The sequence below is a fragment of the Physella acuta genome, unplaced genomic scaffold, assembly GCF_028476545.2.
Source record: "Physella acuta isolate Inbredline_101_S28 unplaced genomic scaffold, ASM2847654v3 ptg000387l, whole genome shotgun sequence".
Classification (NCBI taxonomy): domain Eukaryota; kingdom Metazoa; phylum Mollusca; class Gastropoda; family Physidae; genus Physella; species Physella acuta.
This window is the reverse complement of record NW_026731906.1, coordinates 365,814-393,223: the sequence shown is the minus strand read 5'-3', so window position 1 is coordinate 393,223 and position 27,410 is coordinate 365,814. Positions and strand designations below refer to the sequence as shown.

Below are 27,410 nucleotides of genomic sequence, written 5' to 3'. Positions count from 1 at the left end.
AATCTCACTTCCAGCACGGATACAGATACGAATATTACTACGAGGTGGAGACGGACATAGGACTGACGCCTTACAATACAGTGAAGAGTTCGGGGGGCGGGGCCGGTACGAAGCTGTCATGTGATCTTGTTTTCCTTGTCCCCAAACAGTGTCATATCGTTATGCAGGTAGATCTAGTATTTTATTTCGTTAAATATTATTATGACTGTTACGTGTTTTAAGCCTTACATTTAAAAACAAAAATGTGGACAATATTTCGAGTTGACCCTTTATATTCTTAGCAGAACGACCCCCCCCCCCCATCCCCGGCATGGCCTTAACCAACCGGCGAGCTTGTTGCATTGAGAGATTGAGTTACATATAAACTCAAACCAATAAAATAAACAATTTTATTTTGGTTTGATTTTTGTGCAGCCTTTAATAACCAACCGGCGAGCTTGTTGCATTGAGAGATTGAGTTACATTACAGTTATAGTTACATATAAACTCAAACCAATAGTATAAACAATTTTATTTTGGTTTGATTTTTGTACAGCCTTCTTAAAATCACTATTAGATTAAAATATCGAAGAAATTTGGCTGCAGAACTATCTGAAGTTCTACAATGAAAATCTATAATATATAGATCTAGAACAACTCAAAACATTTTTGTACCGTAGGATGCACAAATTTCATTTTAACACAATTTTAAAATAATTTTAAAAAAGATATCTTCCACGAAGGCCTCCTGGATAATATTAACCTATTAATGTTTTTTGTGGTAATAATATTGACATATTATTATAAATACTAATACAGATTTCAAACTGTAACTTGCAACATCGCAACTCTTCACATCATTTTACAACAGTTGACAATTCTGAAAGATTGGCACAGGAGCTCAGCAGGTAAGAAGGGTATGGTGTTATTCTTAACATTTTAAAATATAAATATATATTGAATAAAAAAACACAAATAACCGTCACAAACAAATACAAAATTGAAGGGATTTGGCAAATTAAACTTTTATAAAGGGAAATAACCAAATTTGGGAAGTGATGTAAATTATCTACCCTGAATACAGTAGGCCTTCATCCACATTCACGTAGCGATGTTATGCTTTAAAGTTCGCATTTCTGACATAAAGGAAAGAGTGGATAGATTAACAAAAGTAAAGATATTTTCCCCCTTAAATTAGACCATTGACAAGAGCCGTTATAAAAAACAGAAAAGGAATGATTTACCTTGACCAATTCCTAATGGCAGAGATAGCTAATCATTAAGAAATGCTGTAGTCACTAATATTTAGTAAAATATTAAAATTATATTTATTATTTATTACTAATGATGTAATGTTAAAAAGGATTTAGATTATTTTATATATGGAACAGTGATTAAAAGACTTAATACTTTTAAAGAGTGCAAATTACACAATGAACTTATTTTTAAATGTTGATTTATTATGGAATTTCATTTCAGAAATGACATTGCTTTTATGTACAATGAAGGGGAGGTAGTTAACTACAAAATAGTAATTTCTAACTTAGAGCCACTTCACATTGTGAATATGAAGCGTGGAATGGTCTCACTTATTCAGCTCAACATTGATTTGGACCAAGAATATTTAAGTAACACAACAGTGATGCAGGCAAGTTGACTACTTTTCAATAAATATAAACTGATATAATATATCTTTCATTGTTGCAATCTAATACTTGTATATAACTTTTAGGATTACTATGAACACAAAAAATTGCTGTTCATCAAAAAGTATTTTTCAAATATTAATAATGAGTGTAAGTTAGATTTAAGTATACCATACCATATATGTTCATTGATTCAGTTACCACCAGTGGACTACCTTTAAAAATGCTTAAAATTTTAGGAAAAAAAAAACAAACCTACAACACCTCTGTAAATTAATTATTGATGCATTTCTATTCAAATTTTAGCATGATGTGCTAGGCTCATGCAAGACAGATGTCAAGTTCTTGGAGAACAAAAGGCAGGAGGTGGTCTCACATAGGGATCTTGTTACATGCAACTTAAGCCATGTAGACAGCAAACAATCTGAGTTTCTTTCATTCATAAAAACTCTCAAGGGAGGATATTCATTATCTCCCATCACAGAGGCAAGACTTTTTTTTATATATATATAGACAATTTTTGTAACAAATCTTTCTTGCTGCTGAATTTTTAAAATGAATTATTTAGTTTTACTAGATCTATCTAAATTCAATACAAAGCTAAAAATATAATAAACTTTTATTTATTGATATTTTCAATTTCAAAAAATTGAATCACAACTGTGAATGTTTTTTTATAACTGAAATAAAACAGCGGTCATATCCATTTGAATCAAGCGTGAACTGTCAGTATTCCTTCACTACCCACAATATGTTTAAGACAGCATACTGCAAGCAGAAACAATCATACTCTCCTCTGTCCAGTGATGATAAGGGGCATGGGGCTGCAATGGCCACTATTAGGTAAAGTCAAGACTCTTATAATAGAAATGTTGACATACAGTATTGTTTCAACATCAAAGTTAGATGCAGAGACATGATGTAATCCTAGAAAAGACACCAGTTTTAGCTAGACGGGATCAGAGTCTACTGAATTACTCACTTATAGTGCTTAAGGTCAGAAGTGTAAATACTTCAACCAGTTAGATCTACAATAATAGAATATTCCTGAGCATCCACTTTTATAGCATGTACACATAAAACATGGGTAGGCATGACCTCTGACCCCCAAAAGAACCAGTTGACTATTAGTCGTTGATACACAACAAATACTGTTTTTCAAATTCTAAAATGTTCCTTAATTACAACTTAAATAGTTAAAATAAGTAAAATATCTGTATTATGCTTTAAATTTGTTATGTAGATTTACAAGTTACTGTTTTATATTAACCCTTTGAGCCCGCCAGCCCGGTAAACCGGCTTCAACAATAGGCATATATGTCCGAAAAGCCGGTTTTCCGGCCCGATGATCTAGCGCAGGGGTCTCCAAACTTTTCAGTCCGAGGGCCGCATTAACTATTAAATTTCAGTTCGGGGGCCAGTTTCTTCTAGGCATGTCTCTGATTTTCTGGGCAAAGTTCCTCAGCCATCACCAACAAACGTTTTTCCGTGGACAAAAAGATCTCCGGGGGCCGGATGCGGCCTGCGGGCCGTAGTTTGGAGACCCCTGATCTAGCGTGATATTCCTAGCGGCTGGTATACCGTCTAATTAGTAATTAAATATAATTAGCGGAAGACTGACTAAAATTGCGCATATTTCTTTTTGGTGCGCGATTATGATTCTAAAAATAGATATTAGGAAAAGTGAAAGTGAAAGTGTTTACATTTCGTTTACAATGCCGCCGAAACGAAAAGCTGAACCACAGCCATCGACTTCAGCACATAAAGTTGGTGCAAAAGATGAAGCAAAAGACCAAAATATCAACAAAAGAAGTAGAATGACTGCATTTCAGGCAATACAACTACTTAATCAATGTTTCTGATGAAGAAGATAATATTCCTGGTCTATATTGTGATCATATAGCGTTGAATTTTTAGACTGAACAGTGACATTGAAATTGACAGTGACAATGAAACTGTTCAAGTACGTTCTGATGCACGTGGTGCTTAAAACTTCAGTCTCCTTGGCGTGTTGATAATAATTATGTGTTTGTTTTATATACATTGTTCTGTTCATACATTGTAAAAAAAGAAAAAATTTCAGAATCTTTGTGCATTGTTGTTTGATCCTGAGTCTGGACATCAAATTTGGCTTGATTATCTCAAACTGTTCAAAAGTTATAGGCAAAGTTAGAAGCAGATAAGTGAAAGTTGGTTTGGCCCTGAAAGCTCAGGAAATGGGAGAAACTAGGCAAGGGAGGCCAGGGCTCAAAGGGTTAAGGAAATGAAGTTGGTGAAATATATATATATAAAAACAATGCAATGTTTTAAATAATATTTCTTCAGCCAATATATGAAGCTAGTGTCCAGATCAAAGCTTAAGTCTCAGACACATGATGGGTCAGTCGTAGATGATGGGTCAGTAGTAGATGATGGGTCAGTAGTAGAGGACAGCCGCACAGTGGATCTGGCCATGGAGTTTGACACTGGCAGAGTATCTCGCACTGGTCAGGACATTGAGAGAGAGCTTGAGTTAACCATCTCTTACTACCTGTCCCAAGGCCAAGATGACAAAGTGAAACCAGATTCTGCTCAAAAGTAAACACTTCATTGGTTAACTATTGCATTATGGTTAGATCTAATTCTATGTTACCTTTTTAAAGTAAAATTTAAGTATCTAGATTTTAATCATTTATTTTTTACAGAGGCACATTATTTAATTTTTAAAAAAAGATATCAATTTTCTAAAAATATATTAGTCATTGCTAAAAAAATAAAAAATAAACAGGATAAGGTTTTAGAAACATTTTGACTTGATTTGAAGTGTTACAAAAATATTATCATATTAAAAAATTTAAAATCCATTTCAGTTTGGCAAATGAAAAGCTGTTTTAAAGCTATAAAGTTAAAACTAATCTAATCTAAATGTAACCTATGTTCAGTTTTAGAAAACTAATCCATATAATGAGAGAAACCAAGGAGCAAGAAATCCATGCCATTAAGGATGCCATTTTTGAATGCAGACATTCCTCTCTCTGTCCTAATGATATGTCACATACAGTTGAACCAAAAATGTGGCAGGTAAACTTTTTAAAAATTTTATAACTGCAGGTATAAAAATAATTTTATGAAAATAAAAACTTTACCTTTGTTACTACTTATAAACAAGTTAATTAAAAAGTCTAGTGACATTTATGCGCAATTTCCTTATGTTATCTAAAAATAGCTCTGACTTATAATGCTGGGGTGCGTTCAAGCTAGAAGAACGATCGGTTTGTAGGTGTTTATGTAATTTTAAAATTTGTGACCGAACGAGAGGATATTTTTGAAAACTTTCTTCGGCAATATTGTTCTAAATTATGGCAGGAATCGATTGGTACATGTTTCAAGTCGCTAAGTGGTCTGGTTGCCGAGATATGGGCCAAAAACTGAATTTTTCCAAGTTTTTTTGGCTTTTCCGGGAAATACATGAAAGAAACCCGGAATTTTTATGGCCTATGCTCATTCTCGTAACTTGCTTAACATAATTGCTTTTGGAACTAGTCATCGATATTGCTTCGTTGAGGAGGAGATACGACTTAAAGCCCGGACACACATTCATCCATACATTCATTCATTCATCCATCCATTCCCAGAAATGACGAGTTAATAAACGCAATTCTCCAGAATGGAAATTGCGCTAAAAAGTTATAGAGTAATAATTTACAATTTTCAGTCTATAAAGGAACGGGTGTTCACAAATGGCTTGATGTCTTGTGGTACAGATGCATGCCTCATTGTTCTAGCTGAATGTTTTAGGGATCACCAAATTGACGAAACTGAGGCGCAAAGTGTTTTATTTAACATAGGCTTATTTTATGACCCTTCTGCTAAATTTGCTAACATCATGCTGGTAAGTAGTTTGTTATATTGGTTATTGTAATTTAAATTGCTCAGGTACTAAAAATGTTTTTTACAACAAGCAAATATTGCAACCATTTTGTTTATGTCCCTTTTGACCTTTCAACTTGAGAAATCTTTTATTGGAACAGATTCATTTATGGAACATCAGTCAATTATGTCACACTATTGAGTGTGTGGAGAGGTGAGGGATGGGCCAGATTTGCAATAAATGTGTGAAGGTGGAAAGTTTTGTAAGGGGAAGATGGTGGTTTTAAAAAAAAATTATTGCAAGGTGTGGGGGTCAGAATAAAGTTAGTAGAGGGGGGAGGGATGAATTGGCTGACTGTGATGATTGGTTGTAGGCGTATAGTGATACAAAAGAAGCATGTTGTCTTGAATGGACTACCCCCTTTTCATTTGTAACATCCTGATACTGCCCAACTGGTGCACCGAGATTTACCATGGAAAAATAGCAAACCTTGTATCAGCAATTGTGTCGCCTACTGTTTTCATAACATAATCTAATCAAGTTTACTATTTTTTAGAATTACTGTAAAGAAAATAGCAAGCCAGACTGCTGGCTGTCTTTATCAGCTATGATAAGTCGACTAAACGATACCACAGAAAGGAGCAGTAGAAAACAAGAGGTAATTCACATCACAGTGTTTGTGAATGTAATTTGTGATGATCACTTGATAAAAATGAGGTTAAAATCTCCTAGATCAAAACAAAATCAATTTCCTAATAGTTTTAGATCAACAAGCATAGAACTATTTGACTGAAAATATTATATATATATATATATATATATATATATATATATATATATATATATATATATATATTTATATATAGCCTATATATTACAATTACCAATAAAATACATTGAAAAATGTGTTGCTATGACATAAAAGTCTTTGAGAAATGTTCTCATTTATAAAAATGTCTAGATTGGGAAAGTGTTGCATGAAACAACAAAAACACTTCATCAAATGCTTGACAGGTCTTGCCAGATAAGCAGACTGAAATTATCTCCACATGAAAGTGCTAGAAGGAGTGATCAGCTGTTAATTACTCTTAAGGTACTACAAACACTAAATTAAATACACATTTTAGTATTGCAAACTGTACATATGCAAATATGTATACTTAATTTATTTACATAATATATTATTTAAAGGAAAGCTAATTTTCTTTCTGAATGTGTTTACGCAAATATTTTAAAGTTATTTACTTAAGGTATTCACATTTTTAGGCTATAACCAACATAGGAATGCATGTGGAAAAAGTATATAACAGATACTTGGAGGAAGACAAAAGTCTTGATTCGTCTTTGCTGCAATGTCTAAAAAACAAGCAGCATCATGTAACTATATCCAGAGCTGCAATAAAAGTGAGTTGTTCATATTTCTATTTAACTGTAATATCAAATTATAATTTTTTTTAACATAAAATTATATATTTTTTTATGAAGGCACTTAGTACCATTGGAATCAAATCTACTGTATGGTATAAGCTGTTTGGTATCCTGAATGATGACCAAAAGCCCTTGGTTCTTAGAGCTGCTATTTTTGATGTTCTGTTGTCACCTCCTGATGAAGTGTTGTTGAATGAGCTACTTAGTGTGCTCGACAGGACTAAAATTGAAAATATGCAGTCTTATATTGTATCCAGAATTTACAACATATTGGGCAGCTTAGATCCAAAAGAAAAAAAGTAAGTGCTCTTTCAGATTTTATACTTTCTAAAAAAATATTTTATAAAAAACATCACCTTACAGTAATTTCTTAAACCTCTTCAAAATATGTAAATTAATAATATTATTCCAAAATTGGTTTAATGATTTTTAATAAAAATAACCTGTTTGAAATAGGTTACAGGAAGCAATGAAGAGGGCCCTAGAAAACAGAGTTCTACCAGATTTTGATGAAAATATACTATCCAAGTCCCATTACTCTGAACATTCAATCAATTTTACAGTACCCTTAACATCATTGGAAATTGGAGGATCCCTAGCTCTAAATTTTATCTACACGCCTTCCAGCAACTTGATACAAAGTCTCACTATCAGTGTCGATTGGTTTCTTGATGACAAGCTTGTCAAACTTGTTGAAATTACTGTAGACCTTGAAGGTTTGTAAGTTGTTTTGAATGATTATTTATTAAATTTATTGTTAAAGCCTAATGGCATGTTAAAAATGATTTTGAATTTTTGAAAAGTCTGTTCTGTTTGTTTATTTATTAACAGAGCTTTACATTTTTCTTTGAATTTTTTTCCACTCTGTTATTAATTAAAGAAATCTATTGCTAAATTATGACATCATTTATAACAAATCCAATGGACTAAAATTATTTTTTAATTGAATTATACTTAGGGATTGATGGGGTTCTTGAACTTATGACTAAAATAGGAGAGAATGGACGCCATAATTCCTTTATGGAGGCTTTTAACATTTTGGCCAAGTTCATTAAATCTGGAGCCAAATCAGAAATGCCTAACTTGGCAAGTTTCAGTCACAAAATTAAAGAAACACTTAACCACATTTTTCAAGTGGTCAACATTAAAAAGAACACGTTCCCGCATGTTTTTATCTCATATAAGTTTAAAGGTAAGTTATAAAAATAAGTTTTGAATTCATTATTTAAGCCTACTTTTGAACATAAACATACTGTTGTACTGATATTACCACTAAGATCTAGAATGATGCAATTATTAAAAATTTAGATTAGCTCAAAAACACAGTACAAACCATAATAAATGAATTCTGTCAAATTTTATGGAGCATATATTATCAGGTTATGAAATGGGAACTATTTCTTCAAACTCCGTGTTAAACTTTATGCATCAGATGAAGAAGAATAACATGTATGGGAGTGTAAGTAACATACTAGCTGGTGGAACACAATTTCTGCTACGAGCTTTCACACTTTTTGATTATCATAAGGTGAGCAAGCTTTGTATAACAAATAAATATTTACGCAGTAGCAGTTTTTCCTAGTTTATTTTTCAAGACTTATGAATCAAAGCCATTAAAGGGTCAATAAATAATGAATAAAAGACAATAATATTACATGTAAATATTTAAACAGTAGCACAGTGTTTCTTAGTTTATTTTTCAAGACTTCTGAATCAAAACCTTTAAAGGGTGAATAAATAATGAATAAAAGACAATAATATTTCAATAATGCAAGTTTCTTTATTAATAGCTTCTTTAACATATCATTTCTGTTTTAAAAGTAATTAGTAAAAAATTTATATTTCTAATTTTCACATCCATTTTTTAATGCCTCTGAATATTTAAGTTATGTTTTTAAAAGTAACATTGAATAGGTAAAATAAAAGCCCATTAACATTTGGTCTATCAACAGTTATTACCCACTCTCTCAGGATACACACTACACACTGATATTGATTCTTCTGTTCTTACCAAAATGGTTTTAAACATGAAAACCAATGACCATGCCCATAAAGATTCTGCTTCTATAATAAAACCAAGGTAAAGTAATAAATATTGACAGGATCAAATTATTTTAAAATATAGTTTTTATATTTGTATTGATTTGTGTGTTTATTTTTCTATTTTATCAACAAAAATGTATCATTCTTTTTAAAGTGCCTCAGCCTATTTCCAAGGGAGCATGCAGATATCAATTGACAGGTATATCCAATCAAGGCTTGCAATGAAGACTTCTGGTTTTTTCATCATTGACTGGTCCATCATTTATAAATATTCACAATTTCTCAATCAGAAATTGGATTGGGAACATAATCTGGATATACTGTGGAAAGTTGCAAAACAACAGTTTACTTTTGTAAAAATTAGGTAAAACCATTTTTATACAAATTAAACTAGTTTTTGGCCAACAATAAATTTGTTTTGAAATTGCTTTTTGTACAAATGAATTTAAAAATTTATTTCATTCTTTTTTTCCCAGGAGTGATATCTACCTTCTACACAATGACTATGAGGCAAAAATAAATGTCCCAGAGAAAGAACATAAATATGTAAAATGTCTTCCCGAAATTTATGCAACAATTACTGGAAGAAGTCTTTGTGGTCTGTCAAATTACCATGCTGCTCCCAACAGTGATGGTTTTCCATTTGATATTCTGAACTCTTTTAGGTTCGAGGGAACTCTTTTACCAGACGATGAGTAAGTTTTATAAAAATTTAATAACTTGATTTTATGAATCAACATATAAAATTTATTACTCTTTTCAATATAAAAAAAATGATTTTTAAGCCGTGTTACAAATATTGACATATAAACATCGATTTAATCTCTTTGTTTTTTTAAAATGATTGTCAGAAATCTGAAGATGTATTCACTTCAAGTCCAATGGTATAAGAGAACTGGTCATCATATTTTTATGAAACTGGATGGATCAGGTTAGATAACTCATGCTATGAATGTAATGGTTAAATAATGTTGCTCCTACATAATATTGCTAGAAGACCTGTATTTCAAAATAAACAATACAAAACAAGTGAGTTAATTATGTATTATTTATTTAAGATAATTTAACTGCCCCTTTGAAGTTATTTGTTGCGTTTTACAGGTAAAGATTTATCCCGACAAATTAACATTGAGATTAAGACAGATGATCTGACTGGTGCCATAGATCTGACTTGTCAGGTACCGGATGCTTCCATCAGTTATATGTTTGGATACAACCGTTTTAACAATGGCTCACATTATAATTATACTCTGGCCTCTGTGCTGAGACAGGAAAGCAAAACATTGAACTCTCTAATATTTGAGGTAATTATTACCTATTCTTATTTTCATTTTAGTTAAACATTGTCTTAAAACTAAAATAATCTACTCTGAAATGATAATTTTGTATACATGCTATTCTGTATTTTATTAATAAAGCATGTATATTCTAAACAGAAATTTGGATATCACAGGATAAAGAATGGGATATTGCAGTTTAATAATACGGTGGTTTTTCAAGAAATTGAGCAAACATTCCATCTTAATGTTAGTCTAGGAGTTTTGTCTGTGGATTTCAAAGTGATAGATAGCATACCCATTCCTACAAACCATGTTAAGGATATAGTCTTGAAATATTATTGGTAAAACATAAATATTATTTTTTAGATTATCCTATAATCTAATTATTAATATATTAATATATTTAAATTCCCTAAGCAATTATTATTATTCTTTGTAAATAATTGTTTTTAAAATCAGAAAAATAAATTTTTAGAAATTACTTTGAACTTTTTTTGTGAAACACATTTTTTTTTATTGTTTCATTCATTTAAAGTGAGCCAATACTCAGGCTATTTTACCAGCTACACCCTTCTCCTCAAACTGCTGAAGTCAGTGACCACACATCAGCATTTTCATTACATTTAGAGATGAGTGACTCTCAAACACCTTTGGAAAAAACCTGGAAAGCCTTCTTCAAAAGCATCTTATTATTGCCAGGTTAAGCAAGCAGTTTTAATTACTTTTGGCAGTTTCAGCACACAGTTAAAATAACAATAGTCTGATGAAATAATTGTGTCTATTTTAAAATTTCTGTACATATTTTTAAAGAAAAGTATTCTGTAGATTAAAAATATATAAGCATATTTCATACTTTCTGCTTTAGATCACAACATAACACAAACAACAGAAATGATTGCAGACACAAAAGCAGCTGATAGATTTACCAATGTGACATGGACTCATAGGGACAAACAGGTATGGTTAAACATACCACTTGTATTTTAATTAGTTTTATAATCTAAATATTAAACATTAAATTTACCTATCTATTTAAACAGTTATTCTACAACTGAGTCTTTGTACTGCTTTTACTTTGTTTAAAAAAATAGTAATTGTTCTTTACAGATGAATTTTTATATTTTATTTACTTATTGTACATAATCAGTTTCACAAACAGATTTTTTTTCATCATTCTAATGGTTGACTTTAAAATTAACAAAAAGACTAATCATAAAATATAATTTTATTTCATTTCTTAAGGACTTCTACCAAATGTACTCCCATGTTTCCAATGTGTCAAGCCCAGGCCACATGAAATACAACTATAGTCTTCATCTTGTTAACAAAGAAAAGTTTGATGTGCTGTTGCATGGTCAGGTCATGGAATCAGAGCCTAAGCCATTAAAAAACTTGTTGATTCATTGTGACATCATCTATGAATGTTTAGATAAAAGATGCCAAAAAAAGAATGTAAGTTTTTTGTGTTTTAAGATTTAAGTTTAATATTATAAGTAATGCTTAAAATAGAACTGTTATCTAAAAATTCAAAAACCTTAGTATAATTAGAATTAAGTTAGGTTTGATTTGGTTGACCATTTTGTGCAACAATTTAATTTTTTTAGCAACTTGTTTCACAGACTCAAAAATTAAGCAAAATAGAAAAACCCTTTGGGAGCAATGAACATAATAAAATAACAACATCAGAGACCAATAAACTTCATAACAAAAAGAAGGTAGTGAACAGTTTTTATAGTGTAGGACCACTCAATTATTATTTATATGTAGTGGCTGTAGTAAAATAATGTGTTTCATCAAATATCCTTTCTGATTTAAAAAATAAAAAGAGGTCAGTGTATAATGACTAAATATTTTTAAAAATCTTTATTGGAAGCAAATCTCATACCTATAATTTAATACAATTTTCAAAACTAATTTTTGAAAATTGTCATTTAAAATAATTATGATCTTAATTGCTTTACAATTCCTTGGTGTAACTTTTACATTTTAATATATAAATATTCAGGTTCCATTCTGGTTTTCACCCAAATGGAGTTTAGGCATTGATTTTGAGGTGAAAAAGCAATTTTACAAAGTAGGAGGAAAGATAGCTGGACTAGAGTTTCAGTGGTTGGGTGAAGTCAAGGCTCCTAGAGATGGGGACACTCAACTGCTCACAAATGGAACTGTGTTCATGGGGCAGAGGTAATTTGTGTTCAATAATGTTACTCATTAATTACAATTTTAAAAACCCCCACCTCAATACTCATTTTTTTCTTCTCATTGTTAAAGATAAATTTTAAAAAGTTGAATGCACAGAAATATATTGAGTAAATAAGAATTGTTTTAAGCATCCAATTTCTAATAAGTTTGCTCTAATCTTTTAATAAAATGGTTAAAATAAAACAAGAAGTGTGACTGCCATTTATGGTAAATACTGATCTAACAAATTTTTTTCAACAACAGAAAGTGGATAAGTGGCTTCATATCAGACAACATATATGATTTGAACTTTAACTGGCATGTAGATCACATGATCACTCCAAAGGTGATTTATCACCAGCACAACTGGACCCTGATAGAAAGACGGGATCATACCCTGGACAGGTCTTTCAACTTTCGTCTAGATTTTGAGCACTACCAGCATTTTGAGTATGATGTTTTACTCAAGTCACCCAGAACCAACTTTACACATCATATAAACTACACCAAGGTTTCTGAGTTCAATCATATTGTACGTGCTCATGCTTTGTTGCACTCTAATATTCCTAACTTTGATTTAATATATCACGGTAAGTTGAACATTTCTAAAACTATGAGTGCAGTCACTTCATTTGTAAATTTAAACACTGTGCACTTTTTATTACTATAAGTTTTAAATTTAAAAAAAAATGTCTTTACGTTCATTTTGTAAAATTAAAAAAATTAAAAGTAACAGTTTAATATTTTGTTTTAGTTTTTTATGTAAGTCAAAAGATATTTGTTGTTATTGTTATAATTTTAGAGTCCAGTGATGTTAATAGCACTGACCTGATAACAAAAATGAACATGAGCAACACATTTGTGAACTATTTGATTCTTCTCAAGAAGCACAATGATGTCAATGGTATGAAGATTTTAGGGGATGTAATCGTGGAAGGAAAGGTAACAAATTGTTGAGATTTACATTTTTACACACTATAAAAGTTTATTATGAATGATGGATCAGAGTTAGTTTTGTTAGTCATATGTGTGATGAGGGATTTGGTCAGCTGGCATATAGTAGAGAACACTTGTTGAAAAATTTACAAAAATTTGTTCCTTTTTGTATTCTGTTTTCTGTATTATTGTTTTTAATTTAGAGTTTCCGCTTAATAAATAAAAGTTAAGATCATTGTGAAAATTGTGAAATATTTAGTTTTTTTTACAAAAAGAATATAACAGCTTATGCTCATCGAAAATACACCAGTGTTTTTTGTATGCAACATTATTTACTTGTTGAAAGTGTTGATAGTTGAATTTTTAATAAAATGATTAATAACTTATTTCAAAGGCTTATAGCTTTTTTATTTATTTATTATAATTGGTGTATTTCTATGTATTTTAATATGTAAATTATTCTATTATCATTAATTAATTTAATTACCAAATTTAAGAGTCTATCATTGCTTGGAAATATCAAGTTGGCAGCCTCAGTTAGTTTGAAAAAAAATCAGCCTCCAAAATTTGCTCTAACACTCCTGTACAGTGATGATTCTGGATTCCAACTACAATTTACTGTAATGAGACCTACAAAAGTACAGGTTGAAATGAAGGCAGTATCAGTAAGAGCATTTTTAGATGTCACTTTTAGTTTTACAGTAAAACTTCATTTATTATAAATTCTTTTTATCTTAAGAATTGTCAATAGACATTAAGAAAAAAAATAAAAACTTTAAAATGTAATATATCGTATATATTTTGCAAGTTAAAGATACCGTAGATTTATATTTAGCTTTAGCTTACTTGTTTCTTAAAATATGTACTATTCTAAAAAAAAGCAAACTAAAACATTTTTCTAGCAATTAAAAAATATTTTTGATAACATTATGTTTTTTATTCATGCAGCATATAACTCATCCTATAACTTAAGTGTCAGTAATTTTCTTATTCATATATATTTCCATCTATAACTTAAACATCAGTAGCTGTTTTTATTCATCTATATTTCAATCTATAACTTATGTTTCAGTAGATTTCTATTCAAATGCATTTCAGTCTATAATTATTCTATTATCATTCATCATCATAATCATCATTCCTTTGTGGCCCCTGGGGAGCAAAGGGCTGCAACCACACATTTCCAGCGGACTCGGTTTTGGGCTGCTCATTAATCTGTGCCCATGTGAGCCCAGCTGTTTTCACCTCTTCTTCAACTGTTCTTCTCCTTGTTTTCCTTGGCCGGTCCACCAGCCTTTTTCCCTGGGGATTCCAGTCCATAGTTTGTTTTGCGATGTTTTCTTTTTCTCTTCTTAATTTGTGTCTGATCCATCCCCATTTACGGAGATGTCTTTCTCTATTGGCTGTTGCAATAGTTTTTTTTAATTTATGTATATTTCAGTCTAGAACTTAAGCATTCAATACTATGACTAATTCTGAAGAGAAACCATTGCACTGTTCAGAGCCAGCCTTATTTCATCCCCAGCCTGACGGAAACTTGACTGAAACAAATAACCTTTTAACTGGCACTGTGGAGGTGACTGGGGGTCAAACTTTGACCCTTGCCCTACATTTGTCTGACCAGATTCTACAGCAAAGTCACCAGGTTGAAGAGTTGCTGCTCAGAAAACTCAGCACTGATGTCACCTATTTAGGTCAGATGTTAGCTTATAACATAAGGGCAGAGTTCAAGGACAAAATCATACCTTTTATAAATCAGGTAAACAGACTCACCCGTAACAGTTATAAGATCAAAATGCAAACTTGTAAAAGCAATTCTCCAACACTTTTTACATTAGTTTATTACAGTTGGGTGACCCTCCCTTAACTCCAAGAGCATTTTCATCAGTAAATTTACATTGTAAGGGATAATGCACATATAATATAACAATTTTTAAAAATGACTTTTTTTGGACAAAGTCCAATCAGACATAATTTTTTATATTATTTTATTTTTATAGACCACTACCCTATGTTACACTTCTTAAAACCACCCACTATGGCCAAGATACCATTTGATACTGCTACAACTATCCACAAAAACATGACTTTAGAAAAAATTATATAGGCCTATCATCATATAAAATCTTCATAGGAAACAAATGCAGTGTGGTATTTTATGATTCAAAGAACAAAAGAGTAAGCCAGTGCTGTCAACACACTCATCCATCCATTCTACATAGCAGAATTTTTCAGAAGAAATAAGGAAAAAGTTATTTAAATGCAGTGTTATATGCTCTGCATCACTTTACATCATACAATACAACAGATGATAAGCCACCCTGTTAAGACTGCTGTGAGAGGGCTTCACCTTTCCATACCATTATAGTGGGCATTTCACTCAAATATACCAGACAGGATACTTATTTCTTTATTTTTTAAAATTCAAAGTACTAACATTGTCAGTATATTATATAGTATCGAAAAAACTGTGTTCGCACCAATTTGTACTCACAGAATATGCATCACAACACACCCTCTGTCTCTATCTATGTGTAAAGTAGGCCTACGCAATCCCTTGTGACATTTTCTTATTCTTTAAAATTTCCAATGTTTTTATACTGCTGATAATAGCTTGCACCCTCTTATTTAAAGCCTACAAATCTTTAAAATACTGTGGTATGTTATTTTAAAGTTACGAAATGAAAACAGTAATAGAAATTTCATCCCCATGCATAAAGTGGTTAAGGAAAGAAGGATTAAAAACATACAGGTGAAATTAAATACTGATAATTTTTTTCAGAGCTTTGAAGGCCTTGTAAAAACCAAGCTTCATTGTGCATCAAGAACAGGCATGCCTCCACTGTGCAAGCTAGGCCTTGGGTTGGTAGATAGCTTGAATAAGATTTGGTCAAACTTACCTTCAGGTAAAAATTGGCAGGCTTGAAGTATAAAATTATATTCTTCCTTATTGTTGTCTACATCTGTTGTTATCATGGGAACAAAGGCTTTAACATGGAACAACTCAAACTTGCAATAATATCTTTTTAAATCCCTAATTATTAATGAAATGAATTTCTAGTGTTTAAAAAAAAAATTTACAAAAAAAAATAATGGATATTACAGTCAGCAAATTAAAAAAAAAGTTTTTTTTAAATAACCTAATAAATACAGTTTTTATAAACATTGTTGTTACATTGCCATTACAAAAAAACAACAACCCATTTTGCTACAATAAACACAGTTCAATTCATCAAATCAAGCCAAGTTGATGAAGGCCTAGCTTCTGCTGCAGTCACACTCTCAAAGATGTTGTCCCAGTTAACTCTACACCCGCCCTACTTCGCTCGCCAGTTTGCAAAGGCCTATGTTTACCCAACTCTACAGACAGTCAGGACAACTAAAAATATCACATTCTCTGCTCCACTGTACTTTGTTTCACCATTGTTTTCAGTAAGTTTTTCAAGTTTAAAACTATAACAAATAATTCTGGCCTAAGATACATACTACATTGTATGTAGAAGTTTGTAAAGATAAACCTGAGTTATATCAATCTGAGGATTTATTTGCAGGGATAACAGTTAAGCTATTCCAGTTATAAACTGTCATTTCATATACATAAGGCTGGACCTTTCAATACTGTACATGTAAATATTTTTGAGTCCAAAACAAATTAAAATAGAAAAATGGCATGATATGAAATTCTGATTGTTTTGTTAACAAAAAGAGCACACAAGGGAAACCAAATATAGTGATGATAAAAAAAGAAATACAAGGAGTGATGGATCGCAAAGTAAAAAAGGATGTTGGTGTTATTATGGATGGATACAGAATCAAAACGTTTGATGGCAATGTTTATGATATACAAGGTAATCTAGTACTTTATTGCTTAAAAGGATTGTTTAAAATAAGGTCAAGTTTATACATTGATCTTCAAATATGGAAATCAAAATTGCTTTCATCAGGTCCTCCACACACAAGCTGTACATATTTACTTGGAGCAGATTTCAGACATGGCCAGTTTGGGTTACTGTACACTAAAGATGGTTTAACTGCATTAACAAGAAAATATGGCATCACTCTAGCCAGGGATGGTACTATTGCTTCCATAGGTCATGAAGTTATCAAGTCAGTATTCTCTTTTGTAAATCAAAAGTATTTAATATGTCTATTTAAGATGTTTTAGTCAGTATTATCTTTTGTAAGTCAAAAGTATTTATTATGTCAGTTTAAGATGTTTTATATATTAAATGGTTATTTTTGTGCATTTTAGTCATATTCCTTACACGGATTCCGATGGTCAGATTTCTCTTGCTTTACATGATGGAGAGCTCCACCTAACACTTAGGTCTGGACTAGCTAAAGTGGTTTTCAATCTAAACCATGATTTTTACATTATCACATTGGACAGAATTCTAAACAATGCTTCATTGGGTTTGATGGGTAAAGTTTGTTATATTTTCTTAAAATGTTTGAATACTGTTAAGATAATAACAATAATCTGCAATAGCTTTCTGCTTAAAAAAAATTACATTTAAAAAAATGCTGATATAGCCAACAACATAATGTTTATGAGTGACTTCTCCTACTTAATATGTTGTTGAACACAGGCACCAACAATAAAGAAATAGGCGACGATTTTGTTTTGTACAACGGAAGTATGGCTGAAGATGTGATCAGCTTACAGAACAGTTATGAACTGACACAGAATGAAAAATGTACCATCAACAGCTCTCAGACCTCAACAATTTGTAATGGGTCTGCTGAAAATATTTGTCAAAGTCTCACTGATCTAAATTCAACTTTCATGCCATGTTTCACGGCTCTGGACCCACAACCATTTCTTGTGAGTTTTTGTTATGTAAAGAAGTAAAGATTCCTCTTTGATCCTAACAATCCATTGGGCAGATGTTTTTTCACATTGGCAAACAAAAGGATAATTTGGTCAGCACTATGCCCAGCTGTCTGCACTTTCCCTAACATGAGTCAGTTACCGATCAGAGCTGGCTGGACTCAGGAACATTCCACTGACTTAAACCTAGATTTAAACTTGAGACTTTCGGGTTAGTAGTCTAGCGCTCTTCCGCTAGACCACGCTGTCCCATTTTGTTATATACAAGTGAAAAGCAGTTAAGTGTACAATTAATTTTTTCTTAATTAATTAATTCCAGCTTCAGTGTCATACAGCTATTTGTCAAGGTAAATCTGGGTGTAGCATAATAAATGCTTATGTTACTGCATGCCTGTATAAAGGAATCCAGATCAGCTTGCCACAGACTTGTAAGTTTTAGTTTTATTTTCTCCATTATAATTCTCATGTGATATGACATTAAACTACTAATTCCATACTATGTCTGCTCTGTTAATTTTCTTGCTGACTTGTTTTCACTGATGTTACATTTAGTAGCTAACCAAATTAATTCCATTGTTTGACACTCCAATTGTATTATATTTATATTTAATTTTTTTTAAGTTCAAATTTTAAAAAGTAATTTAGAGTTATAAGACTTATTCGAGTGCGAATCCGGGTTCAAATAAGTGGAACATCTGCGAGTCCACCCAGCTCTGATGGGTACCTAACTTACTTAGGGAACAAAGGTGGCTGGGCATAGTGCTGACCACACTATCCCTTCATATGCAGAGGTCAATGAATCATATAAACTTTAACTCTCATTATTATGTTGTAAAACCAGAAAAAAGTAAGTATTAAAATGAATTTCATATAGGATATAAATATCTTTTCAGGCAAATGTTTTAAGAAATCTGGATTGGATATTGTTTTTGTAATGTCTCTGCACCATTCAACATTCCATAAGCAATTCATTCCAAGCCAGTTACTAAAAAACATGACTCACTTGGATTTAAAAGTTGGCATTGTCACTTTTGGTGGAGAGGGAGAATGGCAAAATCCTAAATCTCATATTTGGAATGGAAAGTAAGGTTCTTGTTAATATAATTTTAAAATCTCCATTATTTCTTGGTTTAAGGTTTACAAATGTAGATGTACATTATTATAAAAACCATGGGAACAGAGTTTCTTGCTGGCATCCAGTGTGAGTGTCTGCCCCCTATAATTTTGTGCCACTTCCATTGAAAATTCTAAGTTCCCCCTCCCTCCTCCCAGAGAAAAATATCTAAATGAAACACTGCCTGGGAAGGATACAGCAAGTGGAATTACAATTATAAAAAAAATCTTAGATTTTAATTTAAAATAAAAACATTGTGACTTATCATGACCAGGCAGCGAAACAGAATAGAAAAAAAAAACAATTCTCTGTTTTCTCATCAGTTATTTAAAACTTAACTGTTTTGCTTCTCAATAGATACAGTTTATAAACAAACATTTGTATAAGTAATTATAAGTATGTTTTGTCTAAAGAAGTAACTTTAACCCAGTCACCTCCCCTGCAGGATCATGGACACAGTGAAAGTGTCCTCTCACTTCATGAGACTGAAGGTGAGGCAGGGCTGGACACAAACCTCAGCAGACTCCGCTCTGTTAATGGCCAGTCAGTATCCCTTCAGGGATGGCGCAACTAAGGTCATCTGTCTCTTGTCTAAACAAGAGGTAACTTAATCTTCAGGCCTCTAAAGCAGTGGTTCTCATCCTGGGTTTGATCGAACCCCATGGGTTCAGTAAGACAGTCTTAGGGGTTTGGCAGGGGTCAAGACACACACCTGACTTATAAGATTCACCGTCAGATTTTGTCATTGCATATGATAGAACTATAAAGAAGTGTTCGCTGAATATAAAACTAGTGGGGTTCAGTATTTTCAAAAAGGTTAAGAACCACTGCTCTAAAGCTATTTTTGGAGTTTAATTAAATTTATTTGAAAATAATTAAATGTTTATTACTAATTAATAGGCCTACTCCTGCATCTAGAATTTTTTTTTTAAAATGTGAAATGAAATTTCAATTCTTTTAGTTGCTGTTTTATAAAACAAATGTATACACATATGACTAACTTACTTAGTTTCTCTGATTTCATACTCTTTCATTATATGTTATGATTTAAAATAACTTTTGTAATAAGATGGCTTAAATTTTAAATATATTTTCTTTATTAAGCTAGTATATCTTTTTGAAACTCTGATGAAACCTTATATCTGTGTGCTAGAAACTTTACATTATTAAAATTAACTCACTCCTTTTAAAAAAAAAATATTTTTCTTTTTTTAATTGGCATTGCACACTTTTAAAACAAAAACTAATAGGGCCTACACTTAAATATTTTACTTCCTCTTTGCAGGTTCTATTGTCCCCACACATAAAACTGTTTATTTTGATGATTCATTGTTCTGTTTTTTTTTGTTTTCTCAATAGTCAGCTCCAGTGGACAACCAAGCAGTTTTAAGCACTCTACAGAAAAGATCCATCACTTTTGTGTCAGCATCCACCTACAGGGACCTGTCCTCTAACCACATTGTTGGTGTTTCAGCTGGTGGTAGAGTCATTGGAGAGAACCAGACATTCCCAGCTCCAGTGGTAAGTTTTAGCCAGTTAGCCTGTAGAGTCATTGGAGAGTCCACACATTCCCAGTGGTAAGTTTTAGCCAGTTAACCTGTAGTCATTGGAGAGAACCAGCTCCAGTGGTAAGTTTTAGCCAGTTAGCCTGTAGAGTCATTGGAGAGTCCACACATTCCCAGTGGTAAGTTTTAGCCAGTTAACCTGTAGTCATTGGAGAGAACCACACATTCCCAGTGGTAAGTTTTAGCCAGTTAACCTGTAGAGTCATTGGAGAGAACCACACATTCCCAGTGGTAAGTTTTAGCCAGTTAGCCTGTAGTCATTGGAGAGAACCACACATTCCCAGTGGTAAGTTTTAGCCAGTTAACCTGTAGAGTCATTGGAGAGAACCACACATTCCCAGTGGTAAGTTTTAGCCAGTTAACCTGTAGAGTCATTGGAGAGAACCACACATTCCCAGTGGTAAGTTTTAGCCAGTTAGCCTGTAGTCATTGGAGAGAACCACACATTCCCAGTGGTAAGTTTTAGCCAGTTAACCTGTAGAGTCATTGGAGAGAACCACACATTCCCAGCTTCAGTGGTAAGTTTTAGCCAGTTAGCCTGTAGTCATTGGAGAGAACCACACATTCCCAGCTCCAGTGGTAAGTTTTAGCCAGTTAACCTGTAGTCATTGGAGAGAACCACACATTCCCAGTGGTAAGTTTTAGCCAGTTAACCTGTAGAGTCATTGGAGAGAACCACACATTCCCAGCTCCAGTGGTAAGTTTTAGCCAGTTAGCCTGTAGTCATTGGAGAGAACCACACATTCCCAGTGGTAAGTTTTAGCCAGTTAGCCTGTAGTCATTGGAGAGAACCACACATTCCCAGTGGTAAGTTTTAGCCAGTTAACCTGTAGAGTCATTGGAGAGAACCACACATTCCCAGCTCCAGTGGTAAGTTTTAGCCAGTTCGCCTGTAGTCATTGGAGAGAACCACACATTCCCAGTGGTAAGTTTTAGCCAGTTAGCCTGTAGTCATTGGAGAGAACCACACATTCCCAGCTCCAGTGGTAAGTTTTAGCCAGTTAGCCTGTAGAGTCATTGGAGAGAACCACACATTCCCAGTGGTAAGTTTTAGCCAGTTAGCCTGTAGTCATTGGAGAGAACCACACATTCCCAGTGGTAAGTTTTAGCCAGTTAACCTGTAGAGTCATTGGAGAGAACCACACATTCCCAGTGGTAAGTTTTAGCCAGTTAGCCTGTAGTCATTGGAGAGAACCACACATTCCCAGTGGTAAGTTTTAGCCAGTTAACCTGTAGAGTCATTGGAGAGAACCACACATTCCCAGTGGTAAGTTTTAGCCAGTTAACCTGTAGAGTCATTGGAGAGAACCACACATTCCCAGTGGTAAGTTTTAGCCAGTTAGCCTGTAGTCATTGGAGAGAACCACACATTCCCAGTGGTAAGTTTTAGCCAGTTAACCTGTAGAGTCATTGGAGAGAACCACACATTCCCAGCTTCAGTGGTAAGTTTTAGCCAGTTAGCCTGTAGTCATTGGAGAGAACCACACATTCCCAGCTCCAGTGGTAAGTTTTAGCCAGTTAACCTGTAGTCATTGGAGAGAACCACACATTCCCAGTGGTAAGTTTTAGCCAGTTAACCTGTAGAGTCATTGGAGAGAACCACACATTCCCAGCTCCAGTGGTAAGTTTTAGCCAGTTAGCCTGTAGTCATTGGAGAGAACCACACATTCCCAGTGGTAAGTTTTAGCCAGTTAGCCTGTAGTCATTGGAGAGAACCACACATTCCCAGTGGTAAGTTTTAGCCAGTTAACCTGTAGAGTCATTGGAGAGAACCACACATTCCCAGCTCCAGTGGTAAGTTTTAGCCAGTTCGCCTGTAGTCATTGGAGAGAACCACACATTCCCATTGGTAAGTTTTAGCCAGTTAGCCTGTAGTCATTGGAGAGAACCACACATTCCCAGCTCCAGTGGTAAGTTTTAGCCAGTTAGCCTGTAGAGTCATTGGAGAGAACCACACATTCCCAGTGGTAAGTTTTAGCCAGTTAGCCTGTAGTCATTGGAGAGAACCACACATTCCCAGTGGTAAGTTTTAGCCAGTTAACCTGTAGAGTCATTGGAGAGAACCACACATTCCCAGTGGTAAGTTTTAGCCAGTTAGCCTGTAGTCATTGGAGAGAACCAGCTCCAGTGGTAAGTTTTAGCCAGTTAGCCTGTAGTCATTGGAGAGAACCACACATTCCCAGTGGTAAGTTTTAGCCAGTTAACCTGTAGAGTCATTGGAGAGAACCACACATTCCCAGTGGTAAGTTTTAGCCAGTTAGCCTGTAGTCATTGGAGAGAACCACACATTCCCAGCTCCAGTGGTAAGTTTTAGCCAGTTAGCCTGTAGTCATTGGAGAGAACCACACATTCCCAGCTCCAGTGGTAAGTTTTAGCCAGTTAGCCTGTAGAGTCATTGGAGAGTCCACACATTCCCAGTGGTAAGTTTTAGCCAGTTAGCCTGTAGTCATTGGAGAGAACCACACATTCCCAGTGGTAAGTTTTAGCCAGTTAACCTGTAGAGTCATTGGAGAGAACCACACATTCCCAGCTCCAGTGGTAAGTTTTAGCCAGTTAGCCTGTAGTCATTGGAGAGAACCACACATTCCCAGTGGTAAGTTTTAGCCAGTTAACCTGTAGAGTCATTGGAGAGAACCACACATTCCCAGCTCCAGTGGTAAGTTTTAGCCAGTTAGCCTGTAGTCATTGGAGAGAACCACACATTCCCAGTGGTAAGTTTTAGCCAGTTAACCTGTAGAGTCATTGGAGAGAACCACACATTCCCAGTGGTAAGTTTTAGCCAGTTAACCTGTAGTCATTGGAGAGAACCACACATTCCCAGTGGTAAGTTTTAGCCAGTTAGCCTGTAGTCATTGGAGAGAACCAGCTCCAGTGGTAAGTTTTAGCCAGTTAGCCTGTAGAGTCATTGGAGAGTCCACACATTCCCAGTGGTAAGTTTTAGCCAGTTAGCCTGTAGTCATTGGAGAGAACCACACATTCCCAGTGGTAAGTTTTAGCCAGTTAACCTGTAGAGTCATTGGAGAGAACCACACATTCCCAGCTCCAGTGGTAAGTTTTAGCCAGTTAGCCTGTAGTCATTGGAGAGAACCACACATTCCCAGTGGTAAGTTTTAGCCAGTTAGCCTGTAGTCATTGGAGAGAACCACACATTCCCAGCTCCAGTGGTAAGTTTTAGCCAGTTAGCCTGTAGTCATTGGAGAGAACCACACATTCCCAGTGGTAAGTTTTAGCCAGTTAGCCTGTAGTCATTGGAGAGAACCACACATTCCCAGCTCCAGTGGTAAGTTTTAGCCAGTTAGCCTGTAGGGTCATTGGAGAGAACCAGCTCCAGTGGTAAGTTTTAGCCAGTTAGCCTGTAGGGTCATTGGAGAGAACCACACATTCCCAGTGGTAAGTTTTAGCCAGTTAGCCTGTAGTCATTGGAGAGAACCACACATTCCCAGTGGTAAGTTTTAGCCAGTTAACCTGTAGAGTCATTGGAGAGAACCACACATTCCCAGTGGTAAGTTTTAGCCAGTTAACCTGTAGAGTCATTGGAGAGAACCACACATTCCCAGCTCCAGTGGTAAGTTTTAGCCAGTTAGCCTGTAGGGTCATTGGAGAGAACCACACATTCCCAGTGGTAAGTTTTAGCCAGTTAGCCTGTAGTCATTGGAGAGAACCACACATTCCCAGCTCCAGTGGTAAGTTTTAGCCAGTTAGCCTGTAGGGTCATTGGAGAGAACCACACATTCCCAGTGGTAAGTTTTAGCCAGTTAGCCTGTAGTCATTGGAGAGAACCACACATTCCCAGTGGTAAGTTTTAGCCAGTTAGCCTGTAGTCATTGGAGAGAACCACACATTCCCAGTGGTAAGTTTTAGCCAGTTAGCCTGTAGAGTCATTGGAGAGAACCACACATTCCCAGTGGTAAGTTTTAGCCAGTTAGCCTGTAGTCATTGGAGAGAACCACACATTCCCAGCTCCAGTGGTAAGTTTTAGCCAGTTAGCCTGTAGTCATTGGAGAGAACCACACATTCCCAGTGGTAAGTTTTAGCCAGTTAGCCTGTAGTCATTGGAGAGAACCACACATTCCCAGTGGTAAGTTTTAGCCAGTTAGCCTGTAGTCATTGGAGAGAACCACACATTCCCAGCTCCAGTGGTAAGTTTTAGCCAGTTAGCCTGTAGTCATTGGAGAGAACCACACATTCCCAGCTCCAGTGGTAAGTTTTAGCCAGTTAGCCTGTAGGGTCATTGGAGAGAACCAGCTCCAGTGGTAAGTTTTAGCCAGTTAGCCTGTAGGGTCATTGGAGAGAACCACACATTCCCAGTGGTAAGTTTTAGCCAGTTAGCCTGTAGTCATTGGAGAGAACCACACATTCCCAGCTCCAGTGGTAAGTTTTAGCCAGTTAGCCTGTAGGGTCATTGGAGAGAACCACACATTCCCAGCTCCAGTGGTAAGTTTTAGCCAGTTAGCCTGTAGGGTCATTGGAGAGAACCACACATTCCCAGTGGTAAGTTTTAGCCAGTTAGCCTGTAGTCATTGGAGAGAACCACACATTCCCAGCTCCAGTGGTAAGTTTTAGCCAGTTAGCCTGTAGGGTCATTGGAGAGAACCACACATTCCCAGTGGTAAGTTTTAGCCAGTTAGCCTGTAGTCATTGGAGAGAACCACACATTCCCAGTGGTAAGTTTTAGCCAGTTAGCCTGTAGTCATTGGAGAGAACCACACATTCCCAGTGGTAAGTTTTAGCCAGTTAGCCTGTAGAGTCATTGGAGAGAACCACACATTCCCAGTGGTAAGTTTTAGCCAGTTAGCCTGTAGTCATTGGAGAGAACCACACATTCCCAGCTCCAGTGGTAAGTTTTAGCCAGTTAGCCTGTAGTCATTGGAGAGAACCACACATTCCCAGTGGTAAGTTTTAGCCAGTTAGCCTGTAGTCATTGGAGAGAACCACACATTCCCAGTGGTAAGTTTTAGCCAGTTAGCCTGTAGTCATTGGAGAGAACCACACATTCCCAGCTCCAGTGGTAAGTTTTTGCCAGTTAGCCTGTAGTCATTGGAGAGAACCACACATTCCCAGCTCCAGTGGTAAGTTTTAGCCAGTTAGCCTGTAGGGTCATTGGAGAGAACCAGCTCCAGTGGTAAGTTTTAGCCAGTTAGCCTGTAGGGTCATTGGAGAGAACCACACATTCCCAGTGGTAAGTTTTAGCCAGTTAGCCTGTAGTCATTGGAGAGAACCACACATTCCCAGCTCCAGTGGTAAGTTTTAGCCAGTTAGCCTGTAGGGTCATTGGAGAGAACCACACATTCCCAGTGGTAAGTTTTAGCCAGTTAGCCTGTAGTCATTGGAGAGAACCACACATTCCCAGCTCCAGTGGTAAGTTTTAGCCAGTTAGCCTGTAGGGTCATTGGAGAGAACCAGCTCCAGTGGTAAGTTTTAGCCAGTTAGCCTGTAGGGTCATTGGAGAGAACCACACATTCCCAGTGGTAAGTTTTAGCCAGTTAGCCTGTAGGGTCATTGGAGAGAACCACACATTCCCAGCTCCAGTGGTAAGTTTTAGCCAGTTAGCCTGTAGTCATTGGAGAGAACCACACATTCCCAGCTCCAGTGGTAAGTTTTAGCCAGTTAGCCTGTAGGGTCATTGGAGAGAACCACACAGCTCAAATGGTTTTAGAAGTAGTAGTTTACCATTCATTCCAATGAAACAGGTCACCAATATGAGATTTCTAGGCTGTGCTATCCTAGGCTTGTTTCTCCAACTGAATCTAATAGTAAACTACCTTTCTTCCAACACAAATCCCTTTTTTATATACCCATGTATTATAATGCTGAATATATTGCCATAGATAGTAACATAAACACATAAATACACCAGCACATTTGCTGCCCATGTGTCTGGGGCTCAAAAAGTTGATGATGATATCAGTAACAGCAGCATTTAGGATGAAGTTTAAACCAGGTGTAAGTCTAGGTTTAAAACAGGCAGTTAAGGATTTATTTTCCTATATAGAAAACTCTTACCCCATCTTTAGATTTATTCAGATAAATTTGCCATACATCAATAATAAAATAACCAACTTTCATGTTACTATTATAAAGAAAATTTTACAAGTGTCTTCCATTTCTCTCTAAATTTTTATGCATAAAAATATTTCATTATAAAAATGTCTATTTTACCAGCAGAAGGAAAAAAAAACCCGGCCAGAATTGCAACAAAATGTTATTTTTATTATAATTTCCAAAAATGTGCTTCTTAAGTCATATGTAAATTCAATTATGCTATAGAATTAAGAAGCCAAATATTGTTTTTGCAATAAAAACTCCATGTGCAATGTTCAGATTTTTCCAAACTCATAAAGACTAAATGTACTGCAGGATACCTACAGCAACATTGTGTTGGCCACAGGAGGGATGTGGCTGGACCTGGACACAATGCAGCATGACAAAAAAACTGGAATCAAAGATGTGGTCTATGAGTTTGAGCAGCTCATGAACAAAATGGAGCCTGGATGTCCCCCACCAGTTTAACTAGCTTTTTTCTTTATGTATTCTGAGTCCCCCATCTACTTGTATTC

At 34.7% G+C, this 27,410-nt stretch overlaps 1 protein-coding gene across 1 annotated transcript; it reads left to right on the top strand.

The window, feature by feature from the left end:
- Nucleotides 1-27,410, top strand: LOC131942093 (uncharacterized; the record flags this gene model as incomplete). Its single annotated transcript, XM_059301804.1, is given in 41 exon segments — nt 1-167; nt 799-887; nt 1,459-1,627; nt 1,932-2,111; nt 2,320-2,468; nt 3,951-4,202; nt 4,547-4,685; nt 5,320-5,496; nt 6,032-6,133; nt 6,437-6,568; nt 6,742-6,879; nt 6,961-7,202; nt 7,360-7,619; nt 7,862-8,095; nt 8,283-8,431; nt 8,856-8,983; nt 9,101-9,310; nt 9,423-9,641; nt 9,798-9,877; nt 10,048-10,250; nt 10,383-10,567; nt 10,762-10,925; nt 11,092-11,183; nt 11,469-11,678; nt 11,846-11,941; nt 12,232-12,410; nt 12,672-12,997; nt 13,210-13,349; nt 13,841-14,008; nt 14,869-15,102; nt 16,126-16,249; nt 16,567-16,775; nt 17,050-17,191; nt 17,288-17,450; nt 17,596-17,765; nt 17,933-18,168; nt 18,494-18,602; nt 19,068-19,257; nt 19,734-19,890; nt 20,648-20,809; nt 27,211-27,410. Coding segments are annotated over 41 exon segments (7,028 nt in total), but the record flags the coding sequence as incomplete, so codon positions are not given.